At 40.6% G+C, this 13,747-nt stretch overlaps 2 protein-coding genes across 3 annotated transcripts; one reads left to right on the top strand and one right to left on the bottom strand.

Annotated features, from left to right (window-relative positions):
• Nucleotides 1–503: 503 nt before the first annotated feature.
• On the bottom strand, nucleotides 504–7,672 carry LOC121692553 (leucine-rich repeat-containing protein 74A). Its single transcript, XM_042071206.1, has 14 exons — nucleotides 7,594–7,672; nucleotides 6,402–6,478; nucleotides 5,818–5,993; nucleotides 5,529–5,636; nucleotides 5,049–5,142; nucleotides 4,913–4,962; nucleotides 4,750–4,831; nucleotides 4,557–4,642; nucleotides 4,060–4,254; nucleotides 3,406–3,501; nucleotides 2,914–3,057; nucleotides 2,674–2,778; nucleotides 2,080–2,165; nucleotides 504–1,100 (listed from the first exon to the last, which is right to left on the bottom strand). Exons 1-14 carry the CDS (start codon nucleotides 7,614–7,616, stop codon nucleotides 509–511), a joined length of 1,914 nt encoding a protein of 637 aa, XP_041927140.1. The 5' UTR covers nucleotides 7,617–7,672; the 3' UTR covers nucleotides 504–508.
• A 39-nt stretch (nucleotides 7,673–7,711) lies between these two features.
• On the top strand, nucleotides 7,712–13,674 carry angel1 (angel homolog 1 (Drosophila)). 2 transcript variants are annotated; one of them, XM_042071204.1, is made up of 10 exons: nucleotides 7,712–7,827; nucleotides 8,462–9,568; nucleotides 9,862–10,097; nucleotides 10,362–10,431; nucleotides 11,047–11,483; nucleotides 11,649–11,781; nucleotides 11,980–12,090; nucleotides 12,379–12,409; nucleotides 12,531–12,694; nucleotides 12,878–13,674. In XM_042071204.1, exons 1-10 carry the CDS (start codon nucleotides 7,764–7,766, stop codon nucleotides 13,030–13,032), a joined length of 2,508 nt encoding a protein of 835 aa, XP_041927138.1. In that variant the 5' UTR covers nucleotides 7,712–7,763; the 3' UTR covers nucleotides 13,033–13,674. The 2 variants fall into 2 exon arrangements, with proteins under 2 accessions (XP_041927138.1, XP_041927139.1); XM_042071205.1 differs by lacking the exon at nucleotides 7,712–7,827 and adding an exon at nucleotides 7,840–8,237.
• Nucleotides 13,675–13,747: the final 73 nt, after the last annotated feature.

Here is a 13,747-nt window from a genome sequence, read left to right as displayed (position 1 = left end):
TTTCCTGTAATATAGTTTAATTACAGGACCTACATTACTGAACAAACATAATTGACTAAGGAATTTTATCTAAGAGGGCTGAAGAATGAAACGTGTGTGTGTGTGTGTGTGTCAAGTCAACTTTATTTATATAGCGCATTTCATACACAGAGGTCATTCAATGTGTTTTACATAAACAAAAGCAAACAGGAATAGCTGATAACAAACAGGAATAGCTGATAGCTGTGTGTATGCCTAACATACACACAGGCAGCCGTGGCCCACTGGTTAGCACTCTGGACTTGTAACCGGAGGGTTGCCGGTTGCTCCCCGGTTGCTCCCCGAGCGCCGCCGTTGTAGCAGGCAGCTCACTGCGCCGGGATTAGTGTGTGCTTCACCTCACTGTGTGTTCACTGTGTGCTGTTTGTGTTTCACTAATTCACCAATTGGGTTAAATGCAGAGACCAAATTTCCCTCACGGGATCAAAAAAGTATATATACTTATACTTATACTTATATACAATATATTTCATTTTGAAGGGTATGTCTGAGCTTTCTTCTCCACATGCTTTTTGACTTTCCTCTTCCTCCCCTTGGTGCCTTTAGCTTTATTCAGGGCAGGCCTGGATCTTGTTAGGTGGTTCCCAGTTGGGCTGAGCTTGTAAGTGCCCTTTCCCACGTTGGAGATGGAGAGCAGGCCTAGAGCGGAGGTGGGTTTGCCATGAGTGTAGTGGGGGGAGTCCGCATAGAGGTTCGGCTGGGAGAAGGAGCGCATGGCAAGCGTGGATGGTGAACACTGAGATGTGGTGCCGCCTATCATGGGCAGGTGAACATGCTCACTGCTCAGGTTAGTGACCGAGTAGCGGCTGCTGTTGGACATGACGATGTGGTGCCAGGAGCTGAGTGGCGTGGCCGAGAAGTGCTGAGGCCCGTTGGAGTCGTCTTTGGCGCCCCCTGGTGACATGACCAGGGAGCTGTGGGGGGTGACAGCCTCCACTGCGCTCTGAAAGGTCTTTAGGATGCGCTCACTTTTCTGCTTCTCTTTCTTTTGCCGCGACTCCACCTTGCGAAGCTGTCGCCGATGGTCTCTCATCATTTGCTTCCTGGTGTCAGCCAAGCCTCTAAAGATCAAAACAGAAAGGAAAGGCTAAACTTTACAAAATGATCAGTCATATAAATATATATGATCTAAATTGTGGGGATATCTTCTGAAAGAATTACTTTTAAAAGTTTTTCAAACAAACAAACAAAAGTGTATTTAGGGGAGAGTGGGTGTAAACTAGTGGATGAGTGGGCCCAATCCATATCTTGGAAACCATCGACTATTTTTCTCATGTTACCATAAACTTGTTTGTGTTCTCCATATCTAGCTGCAGAGGAGACACTCATGTGGTTAGTGACAACCATATTGTTCAACCTTTCAAGGTTTTGCATATGTAATGTGGATGTAATTAGCCCCACATCATAAAGTAATATTTATCAGCTATCATGCCACATAACAGAAGAAGATCAGATACTGTAGGTGAGGAGCTCCATAGCCATGGTAGCCCTTGTTTTGTTTACCTACAATCCCAAAAAATAATGCATACAAATGTAGTCAATGTAGCACAAATATATAAAATTAGTAATAAAATATTGTTCATTGCTGGTTTAGCTCTGTGTGTGTCCATGAACCCAAGATTTCACAATGGAAAAAAAAACTACACTGAATTTATAGCCCAAGTGTAATGAAAACAAGTTGCATATTCTGATAATGTAAAATCATTCTGATAATGTCATTCTGATAATGTAAAAACTGACAATCCTGAGAGTCTAAGTTGTATTGTTTTGTTTCAACCTGGACCTCGGTTACCTGTGTGGTTACCATGACCATATAGGCCTAAAATGAACTTGAAGAAGATAGCAGTAGTAGTTGCTCATTAAAAAAACATACTTTACCTCAAAAAGTGACAGGCTGATGTAGTGTTGGCTTAAGTCAGTACTTCTTTCATGATGATTCTCTAAATATGCAAGTATCTACAACAATAGCTGAATCTCCAAAGAGCTGAACTGTCGATGAAGCTGCTCAAAAACAATTCATGTAAAGTAGCCTATGCCCACCTGTAATCCACCATGCCTGTTCTCTCTCTGTCCAGCCTCTGGATTAATTCCTCAATCTGGAACCGGTCCAAGGGAATGCTGGATTGCTATAAAAGAGTGATAAGTTGTACCCAGTTTACACACTTAATAAGTTAATTTTACTCTCGGATACTATTCAATTATGGTTTAAAAAAAATGATATAGCATAGATATAAAATGTAGGCCCAGATACAGTAAAGAGGAACCTGAAATCAAAACTGAGCAACACTACCACAACTGCTGATAGAGCTGTATTCTGCCTTCCTCAGAGCAGAAGTGGGTAAAAAAATAAATAGACTTTTGATGTGGGTGTGCCTAATGTTGAAAGTTTAAATAACAGATGTTATTGGTTTCACCATGTGAGAATTGGTCTGGTGTCAGCCAAGCTGGTGCCAGATCTAACGTCTAAAAAAGAAAACTCATGAATGGTGAATGTCTCCTCAACTCAACTCATATGAATCAATTATCAAATTACTTTTATTAAAAAAGTATGTTTTTTAATAACAATTCATGCAATGTGGTTAAAATTAAATTACAACTTTGATTATTGATTATTGTAGGTTACTGGGCACAAACCTGAACAGCCTTTCTGAAGTCTGACACAGGAACACGCATTGTTCCATCCTTGTCAATGTTCCGGAAGAAGTCCCACAAACGCAGTTTACGCTGGTCAAGGTAATCCTTACGTAAAGAAATAAAACAAAGTACTCAGCTGTTTACTGAGATACTCACAGATATGGATTATGACAATATCTGAAAGTAAACTACATTGTTATAGGCTGTGTCCAATCCATCAATACTTTACTGAAATTATACCTGGATGACTTTCATTGGATCAAGACGTTTTGGGGGTTTCTTGGCTATAAAACCACCGACTCCCCCATATTGAACTTGAAGATTGGGGTGTTCATGACAGGTAAGGTCAAGTAGCTGCACAAAATGCTCATTCACCAGCACATTCTACATGAGAGCAAACAGAGGTCCAGGTTGAAACAAAACAATACAACTTAGACTCTCAGGATTGTCAGTTTTTACATTATGTCAGAATATGCAACTTGTTTTCATTACACTTCGGCTATAAATTCAGTGTAGTTTTTCTTTCATTGTGAAATCTTGGGTTCATGGACACACACAGAGCTAAACCAGCAATGAACAATATTTTATTAGTAATTTTATATATTTGTGCTACATTGACTACATTTGTATGCATTATTTTTTGGGATTGACCATTAAGTGGAACATTTTCTACACCCTCAAGGATTTTAGAAGATTGTGATGATGACATAGAAATGATAAGAGTAGACCTACACAAATATTGATCTCTTCTAGAGCACTTTTGGGTGTGTTCTTGACAACATGGATCAAAGCCAGTGCACCTTCCACTGTCAGGGAATTATATGCCAGCTGTAGATAGAATGTGCATGTGAGAACAACAAAAATAAACAGCTGATATGTTGTCTTTGTACTATTCTCAATTAAATATAGGGTTAACATGATTTGTTAATCAAATGCATTCTGTTTTTATTTATATTTTACAGTGTCCCAGCATGTTTGGAAACGAGGTTGTGCCACTCCTTGTGTTGCAATGGTGGATTGCCAGCTATAAAGCTGATCTTTATACAGCTCTGGAAAACATTAAGAGACCACTACGCATTTTTCTGATGTCATCCTACGGTTGCTGAGTGACATTCAAATGAGTTGACAGTCATATTCAAAATTAAGAGACCACAGCAAATTCGAATATGACCGTATTCAGTTCGAGTATGACCGAAGTCATTCGAATGTCACTCAGCAACTGTAGGATGACATCAGAAAAAATGTGCAGTGGTCTCTTCATTTTCTCCAGAGCTGTATATCCACGGATCATCATACTATCCCATGACTTCACTTGCATGCTATTTTTCTGTTGCGTCATCAACTCCCCACACCAGTAGCTCACAGCCCCCACTTCCAGGCACTCACCTGTAACACTCGGAGGGTTTCGTTGGCCTCCAGGCCCTTGCAGAACATGCCCACGCCCTCATTGGTGATGCGGTTGTTGTTGAGATTCAGATGCAGAAGGGTGTTATTGAATTTCAGGGCTTCTCCAAGAGCCAGAGCCCCTTCATTACCAAAGCCATTCCATGACAGGTCCAAGTACTTCAATGTCATATTCACCTGAACAGATCATCATGTTATGAAAAAGACTGTCATTATCTCGCATTGTATGGTAATTAAATGCGACAATATTTATGTTTTTAAGGTACAAAACATTAGTGATTACTGAGGTTCTTACTGAATTACTTTTACATTTTATGTGAGTGTGTGTGTGTGTGTGTGTGTGTGTGTGTGTGTGTGTGTGTGTGTGTGTGTGTGTGTGTCTTTGTGTGTGTGTGTGTGTGTATGTGTGTGTTTGTGTGAGTGTGTGTGTGTTTGTGTACAGTAATGTACTGTACAGTATGTGTATTTACACTACACACCTTGAGTCCTGCACAGAAAGCCACAGCTCCCTTCATTCGCAGATGATTCCAGCTGAGGTCTAGCGTCTCTAAACCTTCATTATTGGCTGTAGGTTTGAAATCAGATATCACAACTTAACAATGTTTTGGGCTCACTGGTATAGTTTGAAATTTAGGAGGTCTGTTGTATAACTAGAATTTCTCTCTCCTTCACCTAACATTTGGCCCAGATGATCTCCCCCACGCCGACCAAACTGATTGTGACTTAAATCCAGTTCTTTTACTCTGTAGTTATTCTGTTGAAACAAACAGCCATCACCCAAGATGTTATGATTAGCTATATGCTACATTAGCATTGGGCATGCTCTCTAACTTACCGCCAATGCATCAGAAAAGTATTTGGCGTCATCCTCAATGAATCCATTTCCTAGTTAGACAGTAGACAAAATATATTTTTATACTTTTCCTGAATTTTATTTGTTATTTTCTTTAGTATTTGGAATTCACCATTACCTGACAGTTTCAAGGATTTGATAGAAATGTTTTCCAGTAAGACTTTTGCCACACACTCAGCTCCAGCAGACTGAAGATGGTTTTTGGAGAGATCCTGAGGGAATCAGAAACACATTGCCTATTTCAATCTGGAGTGGCAAATGTGTTCCATTGAAAATAAAAGTTATGAAATTGAAGATGTAGAGTATTTGGTTGTCTCAAAATCATGCTATCCTGATGAAGCCATCAGGACAAAGGGATGTGGGTCGAACAGTATTTTAACCACTTGTGTTATCACTATATTTTACTTCTGTTGCTGAAATTACATACCTTCCCTCTGGCTCAGTTTATTCAATAAGCGTTTGTGTTAACAACTTATTGCCTCAGATTTCTTTCAATGTAGAGATGAAGTTTAAAGACCCTAAAATGTACATGGAAGGTAGAACATGGGAGGTAGAGGAACTGATTATGAAAACTCCTTTGCAGCTTGAACAAACTCACCAGATTCTGGATGGTGAAATTTGCTCTGAGCATTTCCACAAGATACTGAGCCCCTTCAGCGAGGAGATGGTTGTCCGCCAGCTCTAGGGTTGTGATGTGCATATCAGTCTGCACATCACCAGAGAACATGAATTCCACGTTAAAGCAGAACATTTCATTCACGGGATGATGGATTTATTGTAGTGATCTCCTTCAAAAGATAAGCAAACTGTAAAAAGATATGTGAGATATATATCAATCAACAGGGAACCATTGAGTGACAAAGTATATTGAAAGATTGTGACTTCACCACAAGGGCTATAGCCAGTGATTTGGCCCCCAGGGGTCCCAGGCCATGGTGTGTGAGGTTTAGCCTATCTGAACCCAGGTGACGCAGGAAATAGGAGACAGGAACAACATCAACCAGTTTGCAGGCTTCCAAGTATAGTTCCTTGATTGGCATGTCCTTTTTGCTCTTTCTGACCTCTGTTGGGAGATGAAAGCATGAACGTTTACTAGTGTGTAGTCTGCATCCATAAGGTCTGATGATCTACTCCCCTGATAACCTACCTGTCAGAAAAGCCATATCTGTGCTGCAATTTTTTAATGTTTACATCTGTATGCAATGTTTTATGGAAAGTGTTACAGTAATTTCCTGTGTATTAGGCGCATTGTATATAAGCCGCAGGACAGTGTTTTATGCAAGTTAAAAGAAACAAAGCCATATTAATACCATATTACATGTCCCCCTGTATTAACCTCATAGCAGAAAAGTTTTTTGCAAAATCAATGTATAAGCCACGGTTAATAGTTGGGAAATTACAGTATATGCCATTTCACATGCTGAAATGCAAATCATGTATAAAGATTGTGTTTTTGTGTTTGTAGTCTTACCCTCCGTCTCCAGATCTGTGTCCCACTCATCATCATCCAGCTGGGAGGCTGGGGCTGAGGTGTCCCAATCTGTAAGGCTAAGGGAGTCCAATGACAAGCAGGCCTGGTTCATTTCCACTTGCTGCATTTCCATTATGTCACATTCATGTTTTTAAATGCAGAGTAACAGTCTCTTCTCAATGTCGTCCATCAGAATGAAGTGAATATATTCTTAGCAACCGTGACATGTGAAACCTAAGCTGCCTTTGTTGTCACACAACTTGTACTGACCAATGGGAAGAGCATCATAAAAAATTTACTCTAGGTGTTGGGTTAACCCACTGGATTATTTTTCATTTTCCTTATACTAATTCAGAAATGAGGCATTAACCATAAGTCCAAAAGTCTGACTGGACTATGCATACAGAAAAAAGCAACAGTAATTGTATGTTATACAGCAACACAAGATACTATTACAAGTATGGCTACTACTAGAGGTCTGGCAAGACAGTTTTAGAAAAAAGGCAAAAATTAAGCTAGTAGGTTAACAGATAAGACTATGTCCTGTAGGACAGATAATAATAGTAGTAAGATTAGGCATACTATTTAAATAACAGTAAGATCTTCATGTATGGAATTTATTTGGCCTACTTATTCTAATAGAAATTAATATTGCAAACAGCAATTGAATGAGCAATTTGGTCATGTAATTTAAGAATGTTGCAATATAAATTCAATATGCAGAGTGGCAATGCAATGCCCTAATCAATTTGAATGACTGAATTTTGAATAAAAAGCAGACATTTCATGCCTTAGCTCCCTGGTTAGGAATAGGCAGGCTGGCAGGCACTGACTCACTCTCAGTGGGGAGATGAGGAGCAGGAAGAGGAGGGGCTCGACTGAAGGAAAGTCAAGCATGGACTGAAATGTCTGCACTGCAATTCTGCACTTTTGCACTTCAGCACTGGAAGCTTTACAACAATTATTAACATTTTAAAGACTTCAGTCTGGGATGTGTTTGTTCCCTGTGTCTTTCTTGCTCTATTAGCCATGTTTAGCCTGAATATAACCCCATCATGGATTGCGTTTGCCAAAAAGGCTTTGCAGGCCTTGATTGGGTCACGGCACAGACTCTATTTTTGTGTTTATTTTCATTTTATATGTACATTTTACTGTTATTTACCCGGTTTTTGTTATTTTGATTACATCTTACCCAATTACTGATCGAACAGACATCTACTGTAGCTTGTGTGTCAGCAGTCAATGTACCACAACCCCACTGTTGACCTTTAGCCTTTCTGTAAATTAAGGACTTTTATTTTGACGATATCATGGCCGCTCTGTCCTGGCAGGGAAATGCTAATGCTATGATTCAGACACACCATGTTGGGAAGCGTTCTGTTCTATGCGCTATATCCATTAACTCTCGTTGTCATCAAAGTTTCAGGTAAAAACAATGGCCTGAAAAGACAACAGTGTTGATCTTTTTATCTATGTATGCATTACGGATTATTGTCATGTCAATAGCGTGACTATACTCAATGTCAATGTATGAAACAAGGAAGAAGCTTGCTATATTAACGTTAGCCTGTTTACTTGTTTATCCAGACGTGAATTTCAGTTGAATGCAGTACAAAAAGGATTTTGTTAGCAATCACTATTAACGTTAGTATTGTATCACTTCTAAGTAATTCAGTGATAGAATGAGAATACACACAGCGTATTCAGCCCTTAAGGCGAACTTTGCTACTGGTAGATATCTAGGCTATAGCAGGAATGCAGTTAACGCTTAGCTGAGACTGCCTAGCTTTATCTTGCGTCGTGGACTGCACAATGCAAGTGGAATTGTTTTGAAAGGTAACTGTGTTGGATATTTCACAATACTCTACATAGGCATACTCATGATGCCAATTTATTGATAGTTTCTGCAAAGGTTTCAGATGCATGCTTAGAGTAGGTTCTATACATTGTTGTAACGTTAATGTCTGTAATTTTATTTGCCCCGTGTTGAAGCGTTGTGTCTAAAACAATGTGCTTAATGTGCTTGTTATCTCTGTGTGTTCCTGTTGATTTTCCAACAGAATCTTTGGTTAAGGCGGCTTCCTCTGTGCTCATGAATGGAAAAGAGGCATGGGATACTGGCGGGCCGCGTCCACAGAAGTTGGCCAAATGTCAGTCTGCTGTGCTGGATGAGTGGCTAGGTCCAAGTGGTCTGATCCATAAAAACTCAGAGAAAACAATAGGCGATGATGAAAGTAAATGTCTTGAGGAGATGCAAGAGGAGATAATGGAGAAGAAAGCAACTCCAGTGGCCAGTGGGTGCATCCCCTGTCCCACCGATGAAGACATTTTTTGGGAGATACAGAACGAGGGGATTGGGCCAGAGACAGAAGCCAAAGTGCAGGAAGGTGTAGTTCAATCAAAAAGCCACATGTTGAACACCGACATGGTGGAGGGGGATGCGTCTCAGGAAGACGTGGAGCTGAAGGGAGAGGGGATTGGGCCAGAGACAGAAGCCAAAGTGCAGGAAGGTGTAGTTCAACCAAAAAGCCACGTGTTGAGCAGCAACATGGCGGAGGGAGGTGCGTCTCAGGAAGAGGGGATTGGGCCAGAGACAGAAGCCAAAGTGCAGGAAGGTGTAGTTCAACCAAAAAGCCACGTGTTGAGCAGCAACAAGGCGGAGGGAGATGCGTCTCAGGAAGACGTGGAGATGAAGGAAGAGGGGATTAGGCCAGCGATAGAAGCCAAAGTGCAGGAAGGTGTAGTTCAACCAAAAAGCCACATGTTGGCTGAGGGAGATGCGTCTCAGGAAGACATAAAGAGAGAGGATGGGGGAATGACACCACCAGTTGCTCAGGGAGGAGAGTCTGCCTCAACTAATGATAACCAAGACACTGGTGTAGAGGCTTATGTTGCTCAGGCAGATTTAGAAACGCATCCTCACACTGGGTCCAGTGATCCCCAGGGATGTCCCATTACGGACTGCCTGGTCATGGACCTGGGTGCCCTCCTTGCTGAGACCCAGACATGTGACAGTCTCCCACAGTTTAAGACTGAGTCCCAACCAGAGATGGATGGGTGGCATTTCCCAGTAGGGCATGGGTTGGCAGACATGGCACACCGCCCTTACTGGCAGTTCCCAGCCATGAGCTACTATCCAGCCCTACAGGAGAACACAGAGTTTAAAGGTGTGATGTGATCATGTGCCATCATGTAGTGGAAATATTTCTTCCTGTGGTAGTGAGCTGAACATGTCTCAAGTTAACTGTATCGGTAGAATGTTTTCACCACCAAGTTCACTATCTGCCTCACACTAAGGAACAAAAGGCTCTTTTATTGATAGGGCAGCTTTACAAAAAAACAAACAAACATATACTGTAGCTACTGATTCAGACACATGGTCTTTCGTAAAAAGTATATATGTCATATATATATATGTATGTATTTTATTTTCTCAGTACTTGCATACATCTCTGTTTAGTAATGTGGCGAGTATGGGAAGATCTGCCTGGACCCCAAGCTGAAGCAGCTGTACCTCAGATGATTGACCAAGACCCAGACACTTTGTTTAAGTTCTCCGTCATGTCCTACAATATCTTGGCTCAGGACCTACTGGAGGCAAACCCTGATCTCTACCTACACTGTTCAGATAAGGTGCTAGTCTGGAGCGCCCGTCTCAAGGGGATTATCCAGGAGATTCAAGCCTGGCGACCAGATGTGAGTAGAATGTTGTACAGCGTTTCTCTGTAGTATCCCGTGTTCCTACTGCAGTGAATAATAATGTAACATCATGTATACTGTATAGTATATACTACAGTTTTAGGAAATGGTTCTTGAAATAATATGTGAAACTTTCTTGAAAAAGTGATGTTCATTTTGTCACAGCTAGACTCTAAAGCTCAGTAATGCCGTTCATTGCTGACCTGGTACAGGATTGGAGTGGTGTAATGGAACAGTCCAAAATAATTTGGTTGTGTCTAGATTCTATGTTTGCAAGAGGCTCAGGAAGACCATTTCAAGAAACAGCTCCAACCTGTCCTCAGTGACATGGGTAAGTCCAGAACACTGGGCTATTCTGGAATGATGGAATCACAGTATTAAAAATGGACAATGTTCCACATTATGCAAGTTATTATTATTATTATTATTATTATTATTATTATGTGTAAATCTATGCTTCACACGACAATGTACCATCAAACTGAATTTGAAGATGATACCAGAACCAGCTGACTTTTATTGATAATTTATGCTATGAAGTATTTTCACCATCACTCAATAACGATTAGTCTGACTTCAGTATATATATAAAAAAAAAAAACATTAAAGATTAGCTGAATGTTTTCTGAGAGTTCAAATACTAAATCTGGTCCCAATTGTCTTGGGGTTTGAATATCATTGGCAAGGGTCGGCCCACCTCCAACTTAGAGGAAATACATAGATAGATTAGTTTTAAAAGCTGAACGTGTACTGTTAGATATTGCTACCGTAGTAATTTAATAAATCAAATAATAACTGCATCACCTGCATATACCATCTAGTCATTACTGCTTTATGACCAAATTGGATTAAGCTTTAAAAAGCTGCAAAAGCTGAAAAAAGAACACCACACAAGCATTTTACCTTTCAGAAAAATAAGTTGATATTGTTTTTCCTACTTCCAAAGGGTACAGCTGTGTGTACAAGCGACGGACAGGATCCAAGACAGATGGATGTGCTGTGTGCTACCAGAACAAGCGCTTCTCCCAGCTCTCTGTGAGTCTGCTGGAGCTGCGCAAGGAGAGATGTGAGCTGCTGGACCGCGACAATGTGGCTATTGTTTTACTGCTGCAGCCAATCACCTCTCAATGCCACGATGAGAGGGGCACCCCTATTTGTGTGGCCACTACCCACTTGCTGTTCAACCCCAGGAGAGGTGATATCAAGCTGGCCCAGCTGGTGCTGGTGCTGGCGGAAGTGGATAAAGTGGTGAAACGCTGCAAGATCATGGGGCGAGACTGTGAGGTGGTTCTCTGTGGAGACTTCAACTCCCTCCCCAATATGCCACTGTACCAGTTCATCAGCACTGGACAGCTCCATTACCATGGCTTACCAGCCTGGATGGTAAGCGTCCATTTAGTAACAAAGTTTTCTTCTGCTTTTTGCAGGTTTGCCTGATTTACTTTTGCTAAACTATATTATTATTAAATAATAGTTATTATTATTTTGTATGTTCAGAAAGATCAGTGAACTGATATTTTCTGTATTCTTGGAATCTTTTACGGTCAGATATCAGGACAGGAGGACCTGTCACACCAAACTCATCCCAGAAGAGTTCTTGCTCCACTGTTGCCTAGCAGCCTCGGCATCAACGACAACTGCCAGTATGTAACTACGAGCATGGCTAAGCCACCACCGCCAGGTTAGAGTGCCTCTGTGTTTGTGTTTTTCTCTGTAATGCTTTACCATGTCAGTGCAGGAGAGAATGTGTCTGTCTTGTGTGGTTTTAAAAGTTGTAGTATTGTGTTTGGCTAGAGGTTGATAGTGGAATTACAATTAGGCACGTTTTTATGGTTAATTTAATTTGTGTGAGTATTTTGGTGTTATCTTTCTTCTGCAGGAGAATTAAAGTACAATCATGACTACATGCTCAATCTACGGTACAGCCAGGCAGCTTGTGTGCGGCCAAAAGACCTGGAGCACATACCTGGAGTTACAGACAATGCACCTGGTAAACACACAAACCACTCAACAGTAACGTTTCCCAGACCCTCATTGTGGGTGGATGATTATAAATGTCGAAATGAGATTACCACCAGTTACCACCAACAGTAGTAACTCAATGTCATGTCCACCCATGACTTTGAAGACTCCCAATCACAAGACAGAAAGTTGTGTTATAATCATAATCGTTGAGTTGTGTTATAATCATGGTCTCTTCCGTGGTGTTATCACAGACTCTTAAATGGTGTGAGTCTTTATTGCCACTTACTTTTCTCCTCCTTCTTTTTTCTTCTAGATCAACATGAAAAGCAGCCATGTGCTCTAACGTAAGTATAAAATGTTTGAAAGTTCACCGACATCAGATATGTACCCTGAAACCAAAGATTCTGTAGAACAACAACTGTCTGTGCTGAAATGCTGAAACTTCATTTTCTGCTGCATTTTCAGGTTCCGAAACACAATCTGCCACTGTCTGAACTTGAATTCTGCCTATAGTCATATAATCACTGGAACAGACAGGCCTGAGGTGACGACAGTACACTCCAGTGCTGGAGCAACAGTCGATTATATCTTCTACACCGCAAGAAGTGAACATAGCCGAAGCCAAACAGGTCAGGCTGACTGCTCCAGGAGGAAAACTTTCATACTGAAAACCATGCTATTTTTTTAGTTTAAAAAAACAATTCTGTTCAAAGAATAGCCATGTGTTTTATCAAGACATTGGAAATGGTTCAGAAGTTAAATGTCTGTTAACAGATTGATCATTATTTCTATTGCATTTTATGTTCACATAGACAAAGGAGCGCGTGGAGGCCTGGAGCTGATAGGAAGACTGTCTCTGCTGTCCGAGGCAGACCTGTGGTCTTTGAGAGGTCTGCCCAATGAGATCTTTACCTCTGACCATCTCAGCCTATTGGTCAAATTTCAGCTGCGCATCAGTCCACTCTGATGTCACACAGAGAGGGATTGTTATGTGACTGTGGTTGGCCATCAACACAGGAAATGTATAGATTAATGGCCTTAATGGACAATGGACATGCACCACATTTTATACGTCATGGCATCATGATGGGTTCTGCATATTTCCAGTTCAAGTCGGATGTTGAGACACATCCTGTTAAGATTTCATCACAGTCTGTCCATATGTTTGTGTTCAGGCTGCATTCAGAAATGTACATAATTTCAGCAAGAGACATTTTCGATCCAGTTCGATGGGGTTTTTTTTGTTCCTTTTTAACACAATTTTAGAGTTGAGTTGAAAACTTCAGAATTTTATATTTGCAGAGGTTATTTGGAATATAGCTTAAGGAAATGTTGAATTGGCTCATCAATTTGATAACCATTATTACATCAATGGAGCAGACTTCTGTTGCAGAATGTACATTCTAAACTTTTGCACTCCAAGGCATCAATGTCAATTTTGTTTAAAATATTTATATAATGAAGATACAGACTTTCTATTTCAGATTGTATGAACCTCATGAAAGCAATATTGAAGTGATTTTCTGACTTCTGAGCCACCCTGATGTTTTGCGGCAAAATGATTTTCTTTGTTTTATCAATGGAAATAATTTGTTAATAAACATGTCATTTTCTAAGAAAACTGCACCATTCCTTTTGGACAGCCTAAGAGGATGATCGACTTTGAGGTTAGCTAGTAATTT

The sequence above is a fragment of the Alosa sapidissima genome, chromosome 19 (assembly GCF_018492685.1).
Source record: "Alosa sapidissima isolate fAloSap1 chromosome 19, fAloSap1.pri, whole genome shotgun sequence".
NCBI lineage: Eukaryota > Metazoa > Chordata > Actinopteri > Clupeiformes > Clupeidae > Alosa > Alosa sapidissima.
The sequence above is the reverse complement of the archived record's forward strand: the minus strand, read 5'-3'. Positions and strand labels throughout refer to the sequence as shown.